The sequence below is a fragment of the Astyanax mexicanus genome, chromosome 12 (genome assembly GCF_023375975.1).
Source record: "Astyanax mexicanus isolate ESR-SI-001 chromosome 12, AstMex3_surface, whole genome shotgun sequence".
NCBI classification, from domain to species: domain Eukaryota; kingdom Metazoa; phylum Chordata; class Actinopteri; order Characiformes; family Acestrorhamphidae; genus Astyanax; species Astyanax mexicanus.
In genome coordinates this window covers 33,463,302-33,484,105 of record NC_064419.1, presented here as the reverse complement: position 1 = coordinate 33,484,105, position 20,804 = coordinate 33,463,302, and the positions used below count along the sequence as shown (strand labels likewise).

Genomic DNA, 20,804 nt, shown 5'->3' with positions numbered 1-20,804 from the left:
TGCGTAAATCGACAAGAAAACGCAAGACGAAGAGCCAATCACAGCTGCGTCTCCAAGAGCCGCCAGAACTATTAACCAATCACGTTCCACAGCTTTTTCACACTCGTATTCCGTATAACGATCAGGGTTTTTCACACAACCAGCCAATCACAAGGTTCGGGGGCGGAACTTCCAGTAGTACCGGTGGGAAAACATTTGAAGCCAAGCATGGGAGACTGCGCGCGGCTGGAAACAAACTAAAGAGCCGATGCAGATTTTCGCTTAAAATAGAAATAGCAAGCTTTATATCTGATAGGAATCTTCAACTAGAGTCTGCATAGATTATATTGATCACTTCAAACTCTTAATATTAAATAGGTGTGGGCGATGTAACTTTAGCTAGTAATTCGCTAACCTCTTAGCTAGCGTTAGCTAAGCTAAGCTGGGCAGTAACGGCAGCGTTAGTTCAGTTTTGTTAATGATGAAAATATTTTAATTTTATACTTTATTAGCTAATATTTTGGCTGTCCAGAAGCCCACCATAATGGCAAGCGTGCACGAGAGTCTGTATTTCAACCCTATGATGACGAACGGAGTGGTCCAAGCTAACATATTTGGGATTAAAGACTGGGTCACTCCTTATAAAATAGCAGTTTTAGCTTTGTTGTATGAAATGGCAACAACCAAGCCGATGGCCCTTCTGGACAGGAGAAGATTAAACAAGCTCATTTTACCTCTACAGCAGGTTGGTAATGTTATTTGTCTTTTATAGCTATAACAATCAGGGTTCCTACGGTCATGAAAAACCTCTATACGTTTTAAAAACACCCAGACAGTTTTGGTAAAGTCATGGAAATTTGCATTTCACAAGTGTATATTCCATTTATCGAATAAGAAAAGCTATTTTGAGCTAACAAATACATCAAGTTCAGTAATATCTATTATCTCTACACAATGAAGCTCTCAGGATCTGTCACTCATTTTTTATTATTGAAGATTGTGTCAACATTGCTTAAAATGTTATTTTTTTATCATTGTAGTTTTTAGTTGATTTTTTGTTTTATTTTCTGTCTGCACTGATGTTTTAAAGATCGTATGGTGATGAAAATCTGCCTTGAAAACATAAAGTCATGGAAATGTATTGGTTAAAAAGAGTATGAACCCTGAAAAGGCCAATTACCACGGAGCCTCTAAGGAGACATCATGTTTTTAAAAAATGCGTGGCCACTACTTATTAAGACGTGGGAACGAGAACCCAAGGCGTAGGAACGAGATAATAAAGGCGTGGGAACAAAATAATTCAGCCATGGTAACGAGATAATTACAGTGCCAGCCACAACTTAAGGTGTGGGAACAAGTTAATTAAATCGTGGCCACAACTTATTAATAAAATGAATTTTTATCAGGCAGTTTTGCTGCCTATTTTCCTATTATAGAAAATATATGATTCAAAGTATATACTGCATGGAAGCCTTTTATTTCTTAAAAAAATGTTAAGAAAATATTATTTCATGTAAAGTTGTTACCATGGTTATCTTTATTTTTGTGTATGTGTTTGTTAACCAGGGTTCAGATTTAACATTTGAACAGTTTCTGAAGACTGTGGAGGAATGCTGTCCTCTTATGGTTGAGGCTGTTAAACGTAGGTAAGATCTAGTGTGTCTTAGAGTCTATTTACATTCTGTATCTGTTTTCTGTAATCTCTCACAATCTGTTTTCCTCCATCTATATCACCCTCTCGTTCAGGCTGTTTCTAATGGCTGACAGAGAGCTGCAGGACATGGAGCACTTTTTTGCCATTCTGCCCAGTGCTTTTAGTGATTCTGAAGCCTTTAAGACCAGTGTTGTGGGTGAGTGGGCAAAGACACAGAGTATGATATGCAGACACAGATTGTGTACAACAATCTGGTGTAGACTATCATTGCTTTTAGTCTAAAGCATTTCGACATTGATCATTCAGTCTTTACAGTACTGATTCAACTTTTTAGCTGTCAGCAGTTTACCTCCCATTCAGTGTTTAGGGCTACTTTATACTTCAGGGATGTAATAAAGGATTTGCAATGCTCTTTGTACATGCCAGTTTGGACAATGCCCCCTGGTGGTGCATACATTTCCTGTGCGCAATGGCATTCATTTGTTCAGACATATGAAGAAGTAACTCAGAAAACTTTTCTTAGATCTGAGTGTTTTCCATTTCTGTCTCTGCAGGTCTGTTTATGCGTCAGATGCTGCTGGCCTATAACAAGTTGTCCTTCAGTCAGGTCTATAAACTCTACAGATCGCTTCAGCAGTACAGCCAACGTGGAGGCCGAGCTCTCAGCCAAGACCAGCGGCAGCGTGACCACTCCGCTGTGACCACAGAGGACATGGAGCTCACCAGCAATGAGGATACCAGCGCAGATCCTATGGAGAAAGACGAGCTGGACACAGGACCACTGCACCAATCAGACCTGCGGTCAGTTCAATGAGGGCGAGAAAGCATCTCTGATCATCTCTAGTGAACAATTCAGCGCATCATGAAAACTCAAGTTTGACCACAATTCACTGAATTTTTGTATACTTCATTGTTTGATTTAGAATTATTTTTAAAATGTCACTGAAAGAGAGATTTGCACAATAGTGAAATATAATCTATAGAATTTCCTAGTGTGAGGCAAGGAGGCTTAATTAAACGCATTAGCATTAAATATCTGCTATTTTAAACAATTACAGCCAGAGCAGACTGTTTTTTTAGAACCACAGAGTTCAAAAGAAAAAAATGAAGTCTTGTACAATAGTTTAGTTTCATGTTTTGTTCTCATTTTTGTATGTGTTTAAATAATTTGGTTATTATTTAATAAGTATTACTTCGATTTTTGTTGATTCTGATTCGTCTATATTAATATGCAAGTACTCCCTGATTTTGCTGTTTTTCACCACCTTAATTATCCAAATCATTTTATTATCAGTTTTATTTATAGTTTTGTTTAAAACAAAATGTTTGGGAAATTAATGATTATTTAAAATGATTGAATTAATTTCTCAATGTTCTCCCTGCTTTGTAGCTCGGACGAGACTCGAGGTCCTCTCTCTCAGAAACAAGCTGAATACTTCCTCGCCCGACAGGTCAGTGACAGCTGTCCACTTTAATCTGTTGTAGTATGTAAACCATGATGTTATAAAACACATTTGCCAACATCTGCCTGTTGGAAAAAATACAAATCTTTGCTGTTTGACTAGAAATATTCTTTTTATATCAAACTTTTAATGTTCTTGTGGGTTTTTAGGCGTACCTGTTGAAGAATGATGAGAACAAAGCCATGAAGCCGGCGAAGCTGCAGGATGAACTCAACAATATTCTTAAATTCAACCCTGATTTTGCCGAGGCGGTGAGTTTATCAGTATAGCATAAAGGGTCCATGTCATCCCAGATTAAATTTCCCCTGCATATATTATATATTTTAAATTAAAAATACTTTTTGTACTGATAGTTTTACAGTCTTTCCAGATGCTTTAGACCCCAGAAAAGGTCTACAACACTCCAGTAGAATAACTTACAAATCAATTACTTGTACAGGAAGCTACCTAATCAGATCAATTGATCTATGTATGCCAAAAATGCTTCCTCAAACCAAAAAAAAAAGAGGTTATTGATACTGAGGTAAATTTGCTAAACTTTACATTGTGATGTGTATCTATCTGTCTCTCTTTCTGTGCAGCATTACCTGAGCTATCTGAACAGCATGCGAGTCCAGGACATTTATATCTCCACCCACAGCCTGCTGCACTACTTCGACCGCCTCATCCTGTCAGGAGGAGAAGGGAAGAGTAGTGGAGACGAGGGTTATGGCCGCAGTCTGAGATACGCCGTCCTCAATCTGGCAACCTTGCACTGTCGCTTTGGACACTAGTGAGTCGAAATTAATACAAGCTTTACAAAATTCTATACACTCTGACGAGACACTGTAGTTCCACCTTTTGACAGTACTTCTCTACAGGCACAGGACAGTCTGTGTCTGTAAATTTGCACATCTCTGTCAGCAGCTGGTGCAATTGTAATTGGTGGCATATTCTGTAATAAAGTACATGTAGAGTATTTGTTTCTTTTTATGTGAAATGTAAGTAATAAGGTTAAAGGGTAGATAAAAGGTTTAGTTGTAGCATGCTTACAGTAATACAAAAAAAAAAAGAATCAGTGTTTTTTTTTACTATGTATAGTCAAACAAATGTTTGTGTGCTTTTTTCAGTCAGCAGGCTGACCTGGCTCTGCAGGAAGCTATTCGAATTGCACAGGAAGCCAATGATCATGTCTGTCTACAACACTGCCTGGTACACTACTCGCAAACTAAATCAGTTTCACACACTGGCCTCAGTTTAGACTAACTCTTAAATGTTACACTGATTTTTTATGAATAATTGTTTATAAAATGTTTCCCTCTTTCTCTTTCACACTGAAGAGTTGGTTGTACACACTGGAGCAGATGAAGGGGTCTGACAGCGTGGTGCTGACTGAAGACTCCGTCAAAATGGCTGCACACTTTTGTTTACCTGTACGTTCATCCCAAAATTAAAAGAGAACCTGCTTAGGCATTTTAATGAATAAAAAAATAAGTGCTTTAAATTCAATATTAAAGCATTTAATATTTTTTTAAGAACCTGCAATACACTATTTTAACAATCTGACAGCTATGTTAAGCTGTGTTAATCTAGCATGAATCAATATAGTATATAGTTTTTACAGTCTGAATAATAAAGACAGAAACAATATTTGTTTCTCCCTGGTTTGTACAGTATCTGGCATCTCTGGGCATCCAGTCGCTGGTCCAACAGGGTGCGCTGCATGGCATGTCTGCCAATAAGCTGCTGGATGCTCTTCGGGGGACAGACATCATGCACTGGAAGCAGAGCCTATCAGAACTGATAGACATCAGCCTGGCTCAGACTGCATCTATATGGAGGATGTATGGAAAGAGGTCTGATAACTATAATTGCTTTATTTTTTTTAACTGCTCTTCTATGCTTTATTGTATACAATATATATATATATATATATATATATATATATATATATATATATATATATATATATATATATATATATATATATATATATATATATAATATTATATCTATAATATTGTGTGTATGTGTTTGTGTGTGTTCAGCACAATGGCAAGGCAGCAGGCTCAGCTCCTTTTGAACATGAACAGTTTAGAGCCGGTGAACTTTGGCGTTCAACAAAACAACACCGAGCCTTTTGCCATTGCACTCTGTCACCTGGCTGAACTTCACGCTGAACAGGTAACTTACTGCATTATGGTCTATTAACAACTTGAAAGTATTTAGCTGTTTGAGTCAACATATTTTAAAAATAATTAGTAAATAATACATTTTATGATTTAGATAACTGACAGAAATTGCTGTTTTTTAAAATCATTTACAAGTTGATGCAACTGCTGTACAAAAATGTCTTTATTTAAAATCACAAAACCTCATTCACATTTAGGTTAATAAGACCAGGAACTGCCAGGAGTGACTGATCTGAGTTTCAGGAGTCTCAGGAACTAACCAACAGTGTGATTTTTAACCTCTTTTAGGGTCTGTATGGTGCTGTGAGTGACATAATCAAACATCTCAAGCAGCAGTTTCCTCCTCACACTCAGCATGCCAAGGTCAGTCCTATATTCACCATCAGTTTTACAACATCAAACTGCAAAAATAAGTCTTTATTATTAGTCTGGCAGACTGTAATACACTACAGAAACATAGGGGTGCTCTGTCCTGCCCTGTAATGTTCATATGATCTACATGCTCATTCTGAAAGACTGTAATACACAACAGGAAGATTAAGAAGTGCTTTTAAATGCTTTATAATGTTAATAGTTTTTTTCCTGTTTGTCGTTGCAGCTGTGGATGCTGAGTGACCTGAAGATCCAGTTTGAAAAAGCTATGAATGATGGGAGATATCATCTGGCTGAGCCATATGTGACTGCCATTTCTGCCCTGAACACCACAGAGGGGCTGTACAGGTACACATTATCTGTCAGGAGAAATTCACCAAGTCTCTGTCTAGTTTGATAAAATAAACAAGATCATTCTTAATCCATTTTAAGAGTTAATTACATTATTTAAATGATATAATTACATGCCATTTATAAACAGTATAGTGCAGGCCAGTGGTCTGCACTGAACAAAATCATGGTCATTTCAAAATAGATTTTGTAAGGTTATATTAAATATTTTGTGTGTTACAGGAAAGCCCAGCTATTGAAGGCCCTGAATCAGACATCTGAAGCCTCCAAAATCTTGCAGCGTGTTCAGAACCTGAGCGAGAAGAGCAAGAACACTGAGATGATCATCAGGTAGATTTATGTGTTTGTGTATAGATATAGATGCTGTCATGCAAAAAACCTTGTAATTACAAAAAGGAAAAACCTTGAAACTGTATTATGGTTGTGTAAACAGGGTGATGCTGGCCACTGCTGAACTGCACTGGGATTCTTCAGGGTTTGCTACAGCTCTCCCGCTCCTGCTGCAGGCTTTAGCTTTAGCACGACAGCATAACCTACAAAGCCTAGAGTCTGAGACTATACTGCACCTGGCCTTTACACAGGTATGCTCCCATACACACACACACACCCCTACACTTTTTAATGTTCCTTTTTTGTTTTGACCAAATCCTCATGCGCACACTGTGTCTGTACTAACACACACTGGCTTCATACATAGTTTTCAATGCATACTTTGAGAGGATGACACTGTTTTTAGCTTTGTGCTTCAGTACATATTTTATATAAAATACTTTCATACATAGGCAGAAACCACAAGAGCAATTTCTGTAGAAGATAACTGAACACCTCAAAATGGTCTTTGAAGATAGTATTGGTTTAAGGCAGCATTTAGCACAATCCTAATTGGTGTACTTAAGCTTCCCTTGCTAGTTAGCTACATTGCAACTGAAGTAAACTAACACTTAAATCAAATTGATAAGACAATTTGTTTGAGCAGTGTTGAAGTAATGATGTTTGTTTGTTTGTTTGTTTTTTTTTAAAGCTAATGTTGGGCATTCCGGAGCAGGCTCTGGCTCTGGTGCAGGACGTGCTGGAGTGTGTGCTAGCTCATGGATCTGTGCTGGATAAGGCCCGGGCGCTGCTGCTGACAGCTCGCTGCCAGGCTACGCTTGCTGTGTCTGCACCAGAAGAACAGAGAATGCACGGTAAACAATCACAGCTCAAACATGAACATTAGGAAGTCTGAGTAATAACATCACTTCCTTGTGGAGACTCCTAACTATTTGGCCAAACTAAAAGTAAAAGCTCAAATGTGTGTCCATGTCCATTTAATCAATTCTGTCTGAAAATCAAATATGTGAATACACTTATTCATTATTCTGCTTTTTGGAGACACCTTAGAAAATGTAATGTAATAATATAAGATTAAAACAAGGTAAATGTTATCCTAAAATCATCAACACCTTGAGTGAATAAAAAAAATAATCTTATTTCAACATGATAGCATATAGTCGCCAAAAATATGAATCTGGAAAATGTTGAATAGAGGAAAAGGCTAAATATTCTGGCCTTTAAAATGGAAGTCAAAGTACAATAAGAGTTTTTCCAAGTAATCTATCTTATTCCAAGTTATATGTTTTAACACCAACATTATGCTCAAACTCCACTTTTCTTTTTCCATCCATCTCTGTAGCTGTAGAGCTGGCAGTGCAGACGTTAGGTGAGTCCGCTGTGTACTTCTCTCACCTGAACTGTAAGCTCCGCCTGAGGGAGGTCTATTACCTGCAGGCTCGATTACATCACAGCTTGGGAAATATACAGGAGAGAAATAAAAGTGCTTTGCTCTTTCGCCTGCTCAACCAGGAGCTTCCTCCAGCGACCAACATGGCTGTCCCTCAGCTGTAAAGCAGCACACGCTTGCGCTTACTCAGTAAGCAGTAGGCCTGGGGTACTGATTTCCATTTTGTTTGATTGTGTTATTGTAAAAAGTGCCAAATACATTTTGTTTTGTACAAAACATGTGTCTGTGGGTGTTATTTATAGTATTCTTTGTTTAAAGTGAATGCAGTGTGTAGAACATTTCACCCATTTTATCCGCTTCTAAGAATGTCTCTCGCAAGATCTGCAGGCGAAGACTTTCTTGATGGCTCTTTTCCAGAGACCTTATTTATGGGCAAAATATTATCGTTAATGTCATCAGTGAGACTCTGCTACAATTCCTGCAAAGCCACATATATTTATTCTAAAGTCAGGGTGTCTGGTAGGTTCCCATACCTTTTTTTTCTGGTTATAACAGCTTTTGCTGGTAACCTGAGCAACTGTGGCAGAGCTAATGGAGCAGATACAATAGCTACTTCAAACATGGAGATATCAGAACAGCACACTCAGTCATTATCTGCTCATGCAAACATTGTTAAACCAAAGAAACTAAAAAATAGAACTTAAGAGAGCTAGTTAAAAGAGCACTTATACCACATTAATTCACTTTTAAAATGGGCTCCACCACTATACTATGTTTTAAAAGTACTTTTTAGCATGCTTGGTGCAAATCTCACATTCTTACCAAAAACGTACAGACTAAATCTTAATGATTAGTTGATGAAGTAATTACAAGTGATTAATAAGTAATATGTAAATAAGTTAGTAATAAATTATCCATTATAGATATAATATTGCTAAACTTGCAGCTGAACTCTTAGGTAAATGATTTTCTGTTGAATTTAAAATATAGTCAAGTGAAAAATAGATGATCAGAAGCCATCAAACCAAGCTGAACTGCTTGAAATTTTGCACCAGGAGTAGCATAAAGTTATTCAAAAGCATTGTGTAAGACAGGTGGAAGAGAAACCAGGGTTATTCCACCAAATATTGATTTCTGAATTCTTAAATCTTGGTTTCTTCACATTATTTGAGGTCTGAAAAATGCTCTAAATGACTAAAACAAGTTCTTAAACTCACTTCAACGTGTTTTCTGCAGTAATTTATACCCACTATGTGTAGTACATAAGTCAGTGTTCAAAACTGTGCAGTGAACAGGTCTATCGTTATTTCACCTCATCCAGCAAAGGCAGACTGTAGAGTTGTGTGAAGTCAAATATTTTTTGTATTATATAAATATTATAATATAATATAAATATTGAAACTACCCTGAGGTATTATAACATGGTAAAAAAGGATAAAGTATGGCTCTGAGTGGTCCTGCGGGCTAAGCGCTGCCGCTATGATCAGAAGATCGCAGATTTCGATCCTGTTCATGTAGTTTGCCAACAGCTGCCGGAGCCCTGAGAGAGCACAATTGACCTTAATCTCTCTCTAGGTGTGTAGATGGTGCTCTTTCCCCTCATCACTCCAGAAGGGTGATGTCCGCATTTAATAACATGCAATCATGATTTTATCCATGATTTAGAAAAATCAACCAGAATATTGTTGGGATTAATAGTGTGGTGTCACATGCATTTTATGTAAATATATGTATGTTTTTTGTTATTTGGTAGAATAGCTTTCTGTGAGGGGGGATTTTTTTTTTGTATAGACTCACAGTTCTGCTGTGTCCCAACAGCAAAGATTTTAGGAGTTATTTTGGAAGTTTTGGGATGCGCATGCGCAGTGTCCACTCCTCCCAACAGGAGTCCCTGGACTATGGAGGCTCTCGGTGGATACCCGAACAAATCCAGCCAGCGAGGAAAAGCGCTGCCCGTGTTGATGAGTCTGGCAGTGTGTTTGAGTTCACTTTATTTACTGCACTCCAAACTATCCAAACCGAGGAGAATCCGGGACTTTTACTCTTTTGAAGTGAAGGACGCGCGAGGACGGAGCATCTCGCTGGAGAAGTACCGAGGCAAAGTGAGAAATAACTACCTACAACTGCTTTAAATGTGTGTTTATAGGTGTAAAAGTTATTATTATATATTGTATATTGTGTATTTAAAAATGTATGGTATTTATTTGTGTCAAAAACCGTTGTTTTGACCGTTTAAACTGATTTTAAACTGAGTTAAATTGGCTTGCTGTTGAATTTTTCCGGTCCACCTTAAATCAGCTGCAGCTGCACGCTGGCGCTGTAGAGTAGCTAGCGTTAGCCAAAGACGTGTAGTTAACTGCAGTGCTTTTTTAAGGTGGAGCTGGAAAATCCAACAGCACGACCTTCGATTTCAGCATCAAAATATAAAAAACAGACCACAAACACATGTGTTTAAGTACATTATATCATAAATAAGCAGTGTGTGTGTTATAAGCTCGTTTATATCACTAAAAAAAGTTTATTTCTAACTAAAATGCAGTTTGTTGTTGTTCTGCCTGCAGATCTCGCTGGTTGTAAACGTGGCGAGTCAGAGTGAACAGACTGAGGAGAACTACCGCTTCCTCCAGGAGATCCACAGGGAGCTGGGTACTGCACACTTTAATGTTCTGGCCTTCCCATGTGGTCAATACGGACAAACTGAGCCTGGAACTGGCCGGGATGTGGAAGCCCACGCCAAGGCCAACTATGGAGTGACCTTCCCCATCTTCAACAAGATCAAAATAATGGGGTCAGAAGCAGAACCTGCTTTCAAATACATTACAGGTGCTTACATAATTTCATTATTTCTTGGCTCAGGTGTTTAAAGACCATACCTTCAACATGATTCTGTAAGTGAAAAATCTAAATGAAATACATACGTATAAAGAGATTATTTTTTATTTATTTCTAATTTTTTATCCCATCTCTCCACTATTTACCAGGCCAATTACCCAACCCATTCATTAGGACTCCCCCTATCCTTACCTTAAAACAACCTTATTCTATGAAAATTCCTAAATAAATAATAGTTACAAAATACACACTAAAGTATCATCCAGAGAGACATGTCTATATCTATATGATATGCTTTGTTACAAACAATCAGGACTGTTTAATGAGGTCCATGAAGACCACTTTAAGAGCCATTGCTTTAAAGAACATTTTTTTTTTTCATTCAGCTTTAATAGATAGATTTGACCTAATTATAATCTAGCATTTGTCATGGTGAGTCAGTCAGTAAAACAGTTCAAAATGATTAAAGTAATAAAATGTGACTTCTATTTAAATAAAATTTTAGATAGATATAAGATGTTTAAACAACAGCAGCAACATTTAGTGTTTCCACTGTAAAGACTTTGAAGTTTTAATGTGACTTCACAAAAATACGATAAGGCACAGTGAGCAATAGTAAACAGAGAATAAATGGTGTGTAACTTCACGAGAACACCTAATTTCTGTTAATAACATATCTGTACCTGTAAATAACATATCTGAACACACCTGAACCTGTTCCAGTTCTACAGTCCATGATTATCTGGTTCAGGTGTGTAAAGACCAGCCCAGGCAAGATGCTATGAGGACATTTTGGGCAATCTGGTAATAGCAGTATGTACCAATCTTGACAATTATTTAGCTACACAAGATTGATTATTATCTAGATAGCTACTGTAAAACAGAAACATTTTAGTGATTATGTAAATAAATAATGTAAAATTGGGATAATAAAAAGTTTGAAATGTTCGTTAACTAGATAAATGACCCATTGTTTATTTTTACTGAGTACCTAATGTTTGTAATACATGGACTAGTAGAGTTCCAGATGGGAATAGACTCTGAGGGAACTCAGAATCTTACAATATTGTTGTGTATCTATCTTAGAAGTCATTTGCACAAGAATAGTTAGCTAGTATTAAACAGAACCCTTAAGTAATTTTGTGTGTAAATAATACAACTCTTAGATGATGAGATTTATTAATTAGCTAAATGATGCACTGTTTACTTTAACAAGATTCTGCTATTTACAGATTTGATAGGTTTAATAGATTTTGTTTTTGTCTGATTCAATACAGACTCAGTGCAGCGAATACCAAAATGGAACTTCTGGAAGTTTCTGGTGAACTCTGAGGGGCAGGTGGTTCGGTTCTGGCGGCCGGACGAACCCATGGTGGAAGTCAGACAGGAGGCTACAGCACTGGTTCGGGAGATCATCCTGAAGAAGAAACATGAACTCTGAGGGTCCAGCTAGTTTACAACCTTCATACAACATTAAATGTGGTACCAGGAATTGTGTGTGGGTGTGTGCGAGAGAGAGAGAGAGTAAGTGAGTGATTGTGTAAGTTGAGTGTGTTTGTGTGTTTTTAATGAGCCCAAATCACTGTTTTCCTACTTTCCTTGAGTCACTTTACAATTTTGTATGAAGAAGGACCTGGCCAATAAAGTTGTCGCTTATTTTTTAAAGACTTTTACTGCAAGTTTCTAACAGTGTTATTTTATTAGGTATTTTATAAAGTATTTTAGTTCAAATGGGCTTCACTGGCTGACTATCATCTCAACTCATCAGTTAACTGTAAATTGTCAAATATAACTGACTTCTCTGCCTAGTGATGTGCTGTGTTGAAGCTACTCTTTTGTTGGACAAGCTTCACAGAGGGCTGATAAACATCACATTCAAACATAACCTGTTTGTCTCGCAGTTTATTCCCAGCAGTTTTTTAGAAACATACAACAGTTCTTGTAGATGCAGCTGTTTTCATACAGTGTTTTATTAGCAAATTAATGATTGACAGTATAATAAACTAATATAACAATCAGTGCTCTAAACTGTCCATTTTACAAAAAGGAGTTTCTCAATCTGAACTACAATCCACCTTTCAATGAACTGGGCATTAATTAAACCCCAAAACAGATATTAATTCAGAAACAGCCTGCATATCAGCATTTATATACAAATACATTTTCTCACTATTTACATTTTAAATAAGTTACAATTAACTTTTAACAGTAATACCAAGAGCTTATTTTTTCCATATGTTCCTCCATATATGTTTATACATTTTAACAACATGATTCTCTAAGTAAAAATTCCATTTGGCATAGTTTCTAAAGCACAAAAGGGAGTTTCTCAATCTGAACTAGAATCTACCTCTCCATGGACTGGACAATAATTCAACCCCAAAAGATGATGATAATATAAAAACAGCCTGCATATAAGCATTTACATACAAATTTAAAATTCCTTACTATTTTCCCTTAAACAAGTTACAGTTAACTTATAACAGCAATACCTGATTTCTTTCATATTCTCCATATATGTTCATACCTTCTAACAACACTACTTTGAAGAAGAAGACAATGTTGTCATGATGCACAAAACAATAAAAACAAATAAACAATAAAAGGTGTTTACAGTGACTTCTACTGAAATTTAATTTTGGAAATATAAGGTTTAAGCAACAGCAGAAATATTTTGTTTCCAGTGTAAATACTACTGTTCTATTGTGAAAGGATAGCTTAGCAAAAAAGGCATGTTTAGACACAATAAACAGTTGGTAAGTTTGGAGAATAAAGGGTGTGTAAGAACACAGCCTCTCTGACTGTTAAGCATAGGGGCATAGGGATCATGATTTTGGCCTGTGTTACAACCAGAAATAGGGAACATTTAAAGTGTTTCCTGGTTGATTGCTGGTTCAAATTCGGGTCATGCTGCTTGCCATCAGCTGTCGGAGCCCTGAGAAAGCACCGTTGGCCTTGCTCTCTCTGGGTGGGTAAATGGCACTCTTTCCCCTCATCACTCAAAGTGTGATGTCGCTCACAAGGCGTCTGTGAGCTGATGTATCTGAACTCACTGCAGTTTCCTCTGAGCATGCTGGCTGCATCAGCAGCAGTTCGAAAAGATGATGTGGCTTTATTGAGGAGGCATGTGCTAGTCTTCACACTCCTGGTGTTGTGGCATCACAAGTAATGGGGAATATACAGCTGACTAGCAGCTGAATGGACGGGAGAATTTGGGAGAAATGGAAAAAAAAAATAGTGTTGTCATTATGTACCGTTGTCTATTGCCTGAATTTGTTATGATTAGGTAGCTATTACTTTTTTTTTTTTTTTTTTACTAAAGGTTCATTACAAATGGGATATAAGACTGGTTAGCATCATGTTTGTTTGGCGGTGGCAGCAGTGTGTAAATTGAGCATTCACTCCCATATCAGTCATTTATGCATTAAGATTCCTTCTTATTCTACTCAAGTCAGTCACAAATATTACAGATGTCATGCAGTCTATACTCCTCCACAACTACACAACTCTGGAAATGCTTGTTTGCTGATTAATTAGATCAGGTTCTAGATACAAAAAAAATGGTCTCGATACTTTCTAGAGGCTTCAACCACTAGTATGTTTTGATCTTCAGATCAGGTTAATAACCCTCTACCTTATTATCAACACGTGTTTAGGGAGAGTTTAAGCGGTAAAAAACATTTCAGTCTTAATCTCAAGGTTGGCTGATTTCTCCAAGGTGTTGAACAGAGGATAGATCTTCTCTCCGTCAGTGAAGGTCATATTTCTGAAGGTGTAAATTTGTGCTTTAGTCTCAGAGTTGTAAAATGCAACCCACTTCTCATCCACATCGATACACACCCCCAGCACCCGAGGAAAAGAGTTGACTTGCAGGCGATGAATAGAATCATCCAGGGCACTGAAAGCTTGCCGGAAGTGGTAGAGACACCAGTATCCTTCACTGGGACAGAAGATGAACTTTCCTTTCCTCTGAGCAGACTGACGGCTAACCCCTATAGTGAACTCTCGATTAACTTCCACCTCCCAGTAGTGTCGTCCTGAGCTGAAGCCTTCTTTAGCTAGGACACACTCCCACTTGTCAAATCTCTGGGAAGTCTGATGAACAGTTGTCTTGTCTCCCACTCGCACTTGTTTGCAGTCATCAGATAGAAGGAGAGCACAGTGAGCTGTTTCAGGATCCAATGTCAAATCAGCTGAGAAGACAAGACAGAACGTAAAACAGAATGTGAATGATCGAGAGAAAAGAAACATACAGAAAACATCTCAGAACATTTGAGGAGATAAAACCCCAGAGAGCATCAGACTAAACAAGAGAGGGAGAGGAAACATACACAAAACATAACACTGTACATTAGAGGAGATGAATCACCAGAGAGCATCACACTGATTGGTAGAAGAAGATAAAAGAGCCATAGAGCACCAGACTGTTTGTTAGAAGAATTGAAACAACAGAAAGTACATTATTCATTAGAGGAGATAAAACAACAGAGAGCGTCACACTGATTAACAGAGAGAGATGAAACCTGAAGAGAGCATTACACTGAACAACAGAAATAGAAGAACTTCACACTGAACAACAGGGAGAGGAAAGACCCAAAGAACATCACACTTAAGAACAGTGGAAAAGAAACACTATAGAGCATTACAATTAAGAACAGTGGAGGAGAAACACCCAAAGAGCATGACACTAAAGAAAAGAGGAAGAGAAACACCAAGAGAGCATCACACTTAAGAACAGAGGAGGAGAAACACCAAGAGAGCATCACACTTAAGAACAGAGGAGGAGAAACACCTAGAAAAAATCGCACTGAACAACAGGAAGAAGAAACACCTAGAGAGCATCACACTTAAGAACAGAGGAAGAAAAACACCCAGAGAGCATCACACTTAAGAACAGAGGAGGAGAAACACCAAGAGAGCATCACACTTAAGAAAAGAGGAAGAGAAACATCCAGAGAGCATCACACTTAAGAACAGAGGAGGAGAAACACCAAGAGAGCATCACACTTAAGAACAGAGGAGGAGAAACACCCAAAGAGCATCACACTTAAGAACAGAGGAGGAGAAACACCAAGAGAGCATCACACTTAAGAAAAGAGGAAGAGAAACACCCAGAGAGCATCACACTTAGGAACAGAGGAGGAGAAACACCCAAAGAGCATCACACTTAAGAACAGAGGAGGAGAAACACCAAGAGAGCATCACACTTAAGTAAAGAGGAAGAGAAACATCCAGAGAGCATCACACTTAAGAAAAGAGGAAGAGATACACCAAGAGAGTATCACACTAAACAGATCCAGCAGACATCCAGAGAGCATAAAAATATTAATTAGAGAAAAATATCTAGGGGGCATCAAAACTCACCCGCTACAGGTACCTTCCCTTGGCAGATATAATCAGGAAGTCTCAGTTTACAGATCCTCTGCCTTAGAGATTCATTTTCTTTTTTCAGCGCTAGATTCTCATCCTTCAGCCTCTGGTTCTCTTCCCGTTCCTTTGTTAGTATTTTCTTCATCTGAGCACTTTCCTGAAGATTCCCAAGGTTTTTGGTGACTTCCACCAGTAGGTGTCGATTCAGCGGCTCGATTGTGTAGTGACCTTGGACATGTAGCTCGCAAAACGAGGCAAGGCAGGTCATACAGGACTTGCATGCTTTCAGCTTGATTTCTTCACACAGATCGCACGCTACATCTCCAGGAGCAGCATGACGAGGGTTCTGCCGGGCATCTGGAGGAACGGTGAAAGGTGTGTCACGTGACCAGTCAGTCGTCACTGATTCCACACCGCTGTCTGCAATCGATGAGGCCGGCTCAGACGCTGTACTAGAAGATGGAGTATATTATTAGATCATTTTAAAACAATCCCTACTTTCTAGAGTCATTTTTACAAGTAGGAAAATGACTAAATCACTAAAGCTGATCTTTAGGAACAATTATTTTAATTTGTAATCCATCAAACAAAACTGGTACTCACAGACACAATGCCTGCCCAATAAATACAAGTTACACTCTAACGCAGCTCATACCTACTAACATAATTTACACAAACTATCACAACTCATACCCAGTAGCACTTCTTGTACCCACTAAAGCAACAAAATCTGTGTACTGGAACTGCAACTAATGTTTGTGACTACAGTTCTACCTCAGTTGTTACAAAAGTTGAGTAAAGTCATATTTACACATTATTGTAATGCATACCCCCTAACTTGACTTGTACCCACGGATTAGGATCACTTATTCCCAGTAACACAACACCCAATAAATCAATTTGGACCCACAAAAAACTTGCACATACTAAAACCCTATCCAGGCGGGATTCGTTTTTTCAGGGGGACGTATGAGAATTTTTTTTCACACTTTTACTCAGTTATAAAACTCCTGCATCCGGACTGCAATTGAAAAAAACAGAAGGACCAGTGAGTTTTTTGGCTTTCTCGGTCACTTGACATGGTGTTCAGTAGCTCCTCCATTTCCACTCGCTGTTGTGTTTATGTGGATCTAAGTGGAAACGCGTGCTCAAAGTGTAATTATGGTAAACGTAAGGTGACAGAGATGTGTGACCGGGCGGGACATCTGAGAAAAACATGTACATGGTCATTTCAGATGGGAATAAAATCCCATAAAAGAGAAAATTACCTCAAGGAAAATCCTGTCCAGATAGGGCTTAATTTGATTTGGATACAGTAATGCAAATCATACCCAGTAAATAATTTGTGCTTCCTAAAAGCCACAAAGAATTGTTGCACTCATTAACACAATTTATTGTACTCAGCTTACACAACAAAACACAGAAATGCTGAATTACCTCATGTTGTCCTCTGTTTCTGACTTTCTAAACCCGGTTGGGCGAACCATGGATGAACGACTCGCCACTGAAGGTGACCTGTGTGACCTGTGACTTTATTAAAAACACGATTTTACATTAATACCATTAATACAAACTGAACTTGTGACTTCTTACTCTCTAAGTTCTGAAACATTGAAGTCAGATTTACAAATGTATGCAGCTCATATGTACTAATGTGACTGTAGCCACAAATGCAACTCCAAAGTATCTAATAAAGCAAATAATCACAAAAAACACAGAAAATTTGTATCCTCAAGAAATATTTACGACTTGGACACTGTAATGCACCTCGTATGCGGGAAAATAATTTGAAACTTGTATTCACTAGCCAGCAACGCATCTTTTACCTACTAAGAGCAATTTTAACACAAAAAACTGATATTTTGAATTACCTTAACTTGTCCACAGTTTCTGGCTTGCTCAAATTGATTGGGTCCTCCATGGATGAATAACTCACCACTGAAAGTGACCTGTGTAACCTGTGAATTAGTATAAAAAAATACCATCAATATTTATAAGTTCTATGAAATTTAAACATTTCTGCAGCTTATATGTACAAATGTGACTGTAGCCACTAATGCAATACCCAATAAAGCAAATAATCACAACTTGTTTACACTGACACAATTTAAACCCACACAGAACCCACACAGAAAACACAGAAAATTTGTATCCATAAGACACTTTTTTGACATGGACCCAGTAATTCACCTTATATGCTGTAAAATAATTTGCTGCAACTAAATATTTTTACCCACCAAGAGCAATTTTAACACAAAACACTAATATTCTGATTTACCTTAACTTGTCCACAGGTTCTGGCTTGCTCAAATTGATTGGATCCTCCATGGATGAATAACTCGCCACTGAAAGTGACCTTTGTGATCTGTGATTTAGTATAACAAATAAAATTACATTGATACAATTAATTGGAACTCTTTCTGTTCTAAAAAAATGTGAATGTTAAGATGTCTATGTTACGAATTTATGCAGCTCATACATATTAACGTGACTTATAACAACTAATAAAACTGGTACCCAATAAAGCAATTTGTATCCCCAAACAAACCTTGTTCCCACTAAGGGCAACATGTATCAGTAAATTCAGCTTGTACCCTCTAATGCATCTCATACCTTGTAAAGCAGTCTGTACTCATTAATACAACTCCTATCAGTGAAGCAACCTACTTTCACTGATTCAGCTTGAACCCACTAACTTAACCCGTACGCAATAATGCTGAATTACCTCATGTCCTCCTGCAGGTTCATTTTGATTGGTTTCCCCGTGTACGAATAGTTTCCAGAAGACCTATGTGACTTGTTTGACCTGTGATTTAGTAAAAAACATGATTTTTCATTAATAACATTAACTCAAAAATATGATTTGTGACTTTAGGAAGAATACATTCAGAAGTACAGACTCAAGCATCTTATTAACTAGTTAACAGTTTTCAAATGTACATGGTATAGCTAATTTCCTTTTATTTGTCATGAAATGTTCATAGAGGTTTGTTTGTTGCTCGGGCTTACCTTTTTATTTCCAGGGACTTTGTTCTTAATAGTTGATTGCTGAGAAACTCAGGCCTGTCCACCTTTTTGCTTCACATTTGTTGGAAAAAAGAAAACAAACAAATTCAGAAACCAATTCAATATTTAAATCATTAAAATGGTTGGGAAAAAAACACAAAAAATATTTACAACAAAAGATTAAATAGTTTTTACCTTTCATTATTCAGGGGTTCCATTTCTGATCTGCTGACCAGCCACTCACCCCAGACCCACAGTTACAACCTGTCTGCTTTAGGAAAGATAATTCAAAGTCAATTATTTCGAACCTTTCAGCATTTCTGAAAATTATTATGTTAATATTTTGGCAAGAAGTCCACTAACACAACTCACACCCACTAATGCAACTTATACCTACTAACACAACTTGTACCCTCTAACGCAACTCATACTTAACCTAACTTGTACTGACTAACAGAACTTGTACACACTGCACTTGTACCCGCTAATGCAACTTATTCCTACTAACCCAACTTGTACCCAGATACACAACTTGTACACCCTAACGCAACTTATACCTACTGACACAATTTGCACCCACTAACAATAGTACACCTTGCACTTGTACCCCCTAATGCAACACATACTTATTAACAGAACTTGTACCCAGTAACACAACATACATTTTAACCCAACTTGTACACCCTAACGCAACTTGTACACCTTGCACTTGTACCCCCAATGCAACTTATACCTACTAACCCAACTTGTACCCAGTAACTCAACTTGTATTCACTAACGCACATGATTCATAGTCTAACAATATGTACATACTAATTTAAAATGTATAACTTGTGTAAATTAACGCAGTTCATACCTACTGACCCAGCCTATATCCACTAACACAACTTGTACCCATTAATACAACTTCCAGAACTTGTACCAACTAATATATATTGTACACACTAGCACAGCTTGTACCAACTAGCACAAGTTGTTCCCACTAATGCAACTAGCCACAAGACATTTTGAACATTTTGTTTTATATATCACAACATTTTAAGGATTATTTTATTTTATGTGAAATCATAAATTATCAATTATTAAAGAAGGAACTATCTACAATTCACACAAAATGTGAACAGGCATACTCTAAATAATACAATTTAGTCCAGAGGAGCGGACCACCTGTCTGAGACCCCTGACACAGCTCTGCTCTGAGATAGAGAGGTAATGAAGATGGATGTATGCTGGGATTCACTCTCTCAACATCAGCAGGTGTAGGTCTAGCTACTCTTCGGTGTTCTGTCTGACCAGTATCTGATATTAAACAGTAGAAAGCAGAGATTGGATGAGTATTAGAAGATCTGTTCTTCTCACCGTGTGTCTGTTTGATCTGGAGTGTTCTTATGGTAATCCTGACGCATTTGATCTCTGTAGCTGTGTTTAAAGTTTCACTTTAGTTTTTTTGTGATCTGAAATGGAGGAGGTGGAAACTGATGAGGAATGTGGATTTTCCGGGTGTGTTTTATGGTAGGTGGCAGTAGAGTTCTCAGAAAACTGTTTACAGTTTCAACAACAGCACTCAGAATCCAGAAATGCAATCTGATATGTGTACTAAACACCAGTCAGTCAACACTCAGTAGCCAGAATGTCAGCCAATCAGCACCCAGTAGCCAGAAATTTAATTTTATGTACTGTATATGTACCGAAAATCAGATAATCATAGTTCAGTAGCCATACTTCAGTTTCTGAATCATTTCATCTGATTTTGCTATTTATAGGTATATGTTTGAGTAAAATGAACATTGCTGTTTTATTCTATAAACTATGGACAACATTTCTCCTAAATTCCAAATAAAAATATTGTCATTTAGAGCATTTATTTGCAGAAAATGAGAAATGGC

The 20,804-nt window shown here is 37.6% G+C and overlaps 3 protein-coding genes across 6 annotated transcripts; 2 read left to right on the top strand and 1 right to left on the bottom strand.

Moving 5' to 3' along the window:
* The first annotated feature begins 165 nt into the window (after positions 1 to 165).
* anapc5 (anaphase promoting complex subunit 5) lies at positions 166 to 7,986 on the top strand. 2 transcript variants are annotated; one of them, XM_007247149.4, is made up of 17 exons: positions 166 to 724; positions 1,546 to 1,625; positions 1,726 to 1,829; positions 2,188 to 2,434; positions 3,024 to 3,084; positions 3,246 to 3,347; positions 3,678 to 3,868; positions 4,206 to 4,287; positions 4,416 to 4,508; positions 4,750 to 4,931; positions 5,124 to 5,259; positions 5,556 to 5,630; positions 5,866 to 5,987; positions 6,213 to 6,320; positions 6,424 to 6,571; positions 7,012 to 7,174; positions 7,663 to 7,986. In XM_007247149.4, exons 1-17 carry the CDS (start codon positions 524 to 526, stop codon positions 7,872 to 7,874), a joined length of 2,307 nt encoding a protein of 768 aa, XP_007247211.3. In that variant the 5' UTR covers positions 166 to 523; the 3' UTR covers positions 7,875 to 7,986. The 2 variants fall into 2 exon arrangements, with proteins under 2 accessions (XP_007247211.3, XP_007247212.3); XM_007247150.4 differs by lacking the exon at positions 166 to 724 and having other exon boundaries at positions 1,546 to 1,621.
* Positions 7,987 to 9,555: 1,569 nt separating this feature from the next.
* On the top strand, positions 9,556 to 12,427 carry gpx8 (glutathione peroxidase 8 (putative)). The gene is made up of 3 exons (XM_007247151.4): positions 9,556 to 9,812; positions 10,272 to 10,533; positions 11,820 to 12,427. Exons 1-3 carry the CDS (start codon positions 9,609 to 9,611, stop codon positions 11,981 to 11,983), a joined length of 630 nt encoding a protein of 209 aa, XP_007247213.2. The 5' UTR covers positions 9,556 to 9,608; the 3' UTR covers positions 11,984 to 12,427.
* Positions 12,428 to 12,449: 22 nt separating this feature from the next.
* LOC103033816 (nuclear factor 7, brain) lies at positions 12,450 to 20,448 on the bottom strand. 3 transcript variants are annotated; one of them, XM_022670454.2, is made up of 9 exons: positions 20,278 to 20,448; positions 19,114 to 19,189; positions 18,922 to 18,990; positions 18,638 to 18,718; positions 18,191 to 18,277; positions 17,784 to 17,870; positions 17,350 to 17,442; positions 15,907 to 16,364; positions 12,450 to 14,735 (listed from the first exon to the last, which is right to left on the bottom strand). In XM_022670454.2, exons 2-9 carry the CDS (start codon positions 19,134 to 19,136, stop codon positions 14,206 to 14,208), a joined length of 1,428 nt encoding a protein of 475 aa, XP_022526175.1. In that variant the 5' UTR covers positions 19,137 to 19,189; positions 20,278 to 20,448; the 3' UTR covers positions 12,450 to 14,205. The 3 variants fall into 3 exon arrangements, with proteins under 3 accessions (XP_022526175.1, XP_022526176.1, XP_049342103.1); XM_022670455.2 differs by having other exon boundaries at positions 19,114 to 19,186; XM_049486146.1 differs by lacking the exons at positions 17,784 to 17,870; positions 18,191 to 18,277.
* Positions 20,449 to 20,804: the final 356 nt, after the last annotated feature.

Bases quoted from the DNA above. Each gene is read 5' to 3' on its own strand.
- anapc5 (XM_007247149.4), top strand. From the start codon at position 524: ATGGCAAGCGTGCACGAGAGTCTGTATTTCAACCCTATGATGACGAAC. The intron at 725-1,545 runs GTTGGTAATGTT...TTTGTTAACCAG, and splicing joins TCATTTTACCTCTACAGCAG to GGTTCAGATTTAACATTTGA. The intron at 7,175-7,662 runs GTAAACAATCAC...CCATCTCTGTAG, and splicing joins AGAAGAACAGAGAATGCACG to CTGTAGAGCTGGCAGTGCAG.
- gpx8 (XM_007247151.4), top strand. From the start codon at position 9,609: ATGGAGGCTCTCGGTGGATACCCGAACAAATCCAGCCAGCGAGGAAAA. The intron at 9,813-10,271 runs GTGAGAAATAAC...TTCTGCCTGCAG, and splicing joins TGGAGAAGTACCGAGGCAAA to ATCTCGCTGGTTGTAAACGT. The intron at 10,534-11,819 runs GTGCTTACATAA...GATTCAATACAG, and splicing joins TGCTTTCAAATACATTACAG to ACTCAGTGCAGCGAATACCA.
- LOC103033816 (XM_022670454.2), bottom strand. From the start codon at position 19,136: ATGGAACCCCTGAATAATGAAAG. The intron at 18,991-19,113 runs GTAAAAACTATT...ACAAATGTGAAG, and splicing joins GAACCCCTGAATAATGAAAG to CAAAAAGGTGGACAGGCCTG. The intron at 14,736-15,906 runs GTGAGTTTTGAT...TTGTCTTCTCAG, and splicing joins AGGGAAGGTACCTGTAGCGG to CTGATTTGACATTGGATCCT.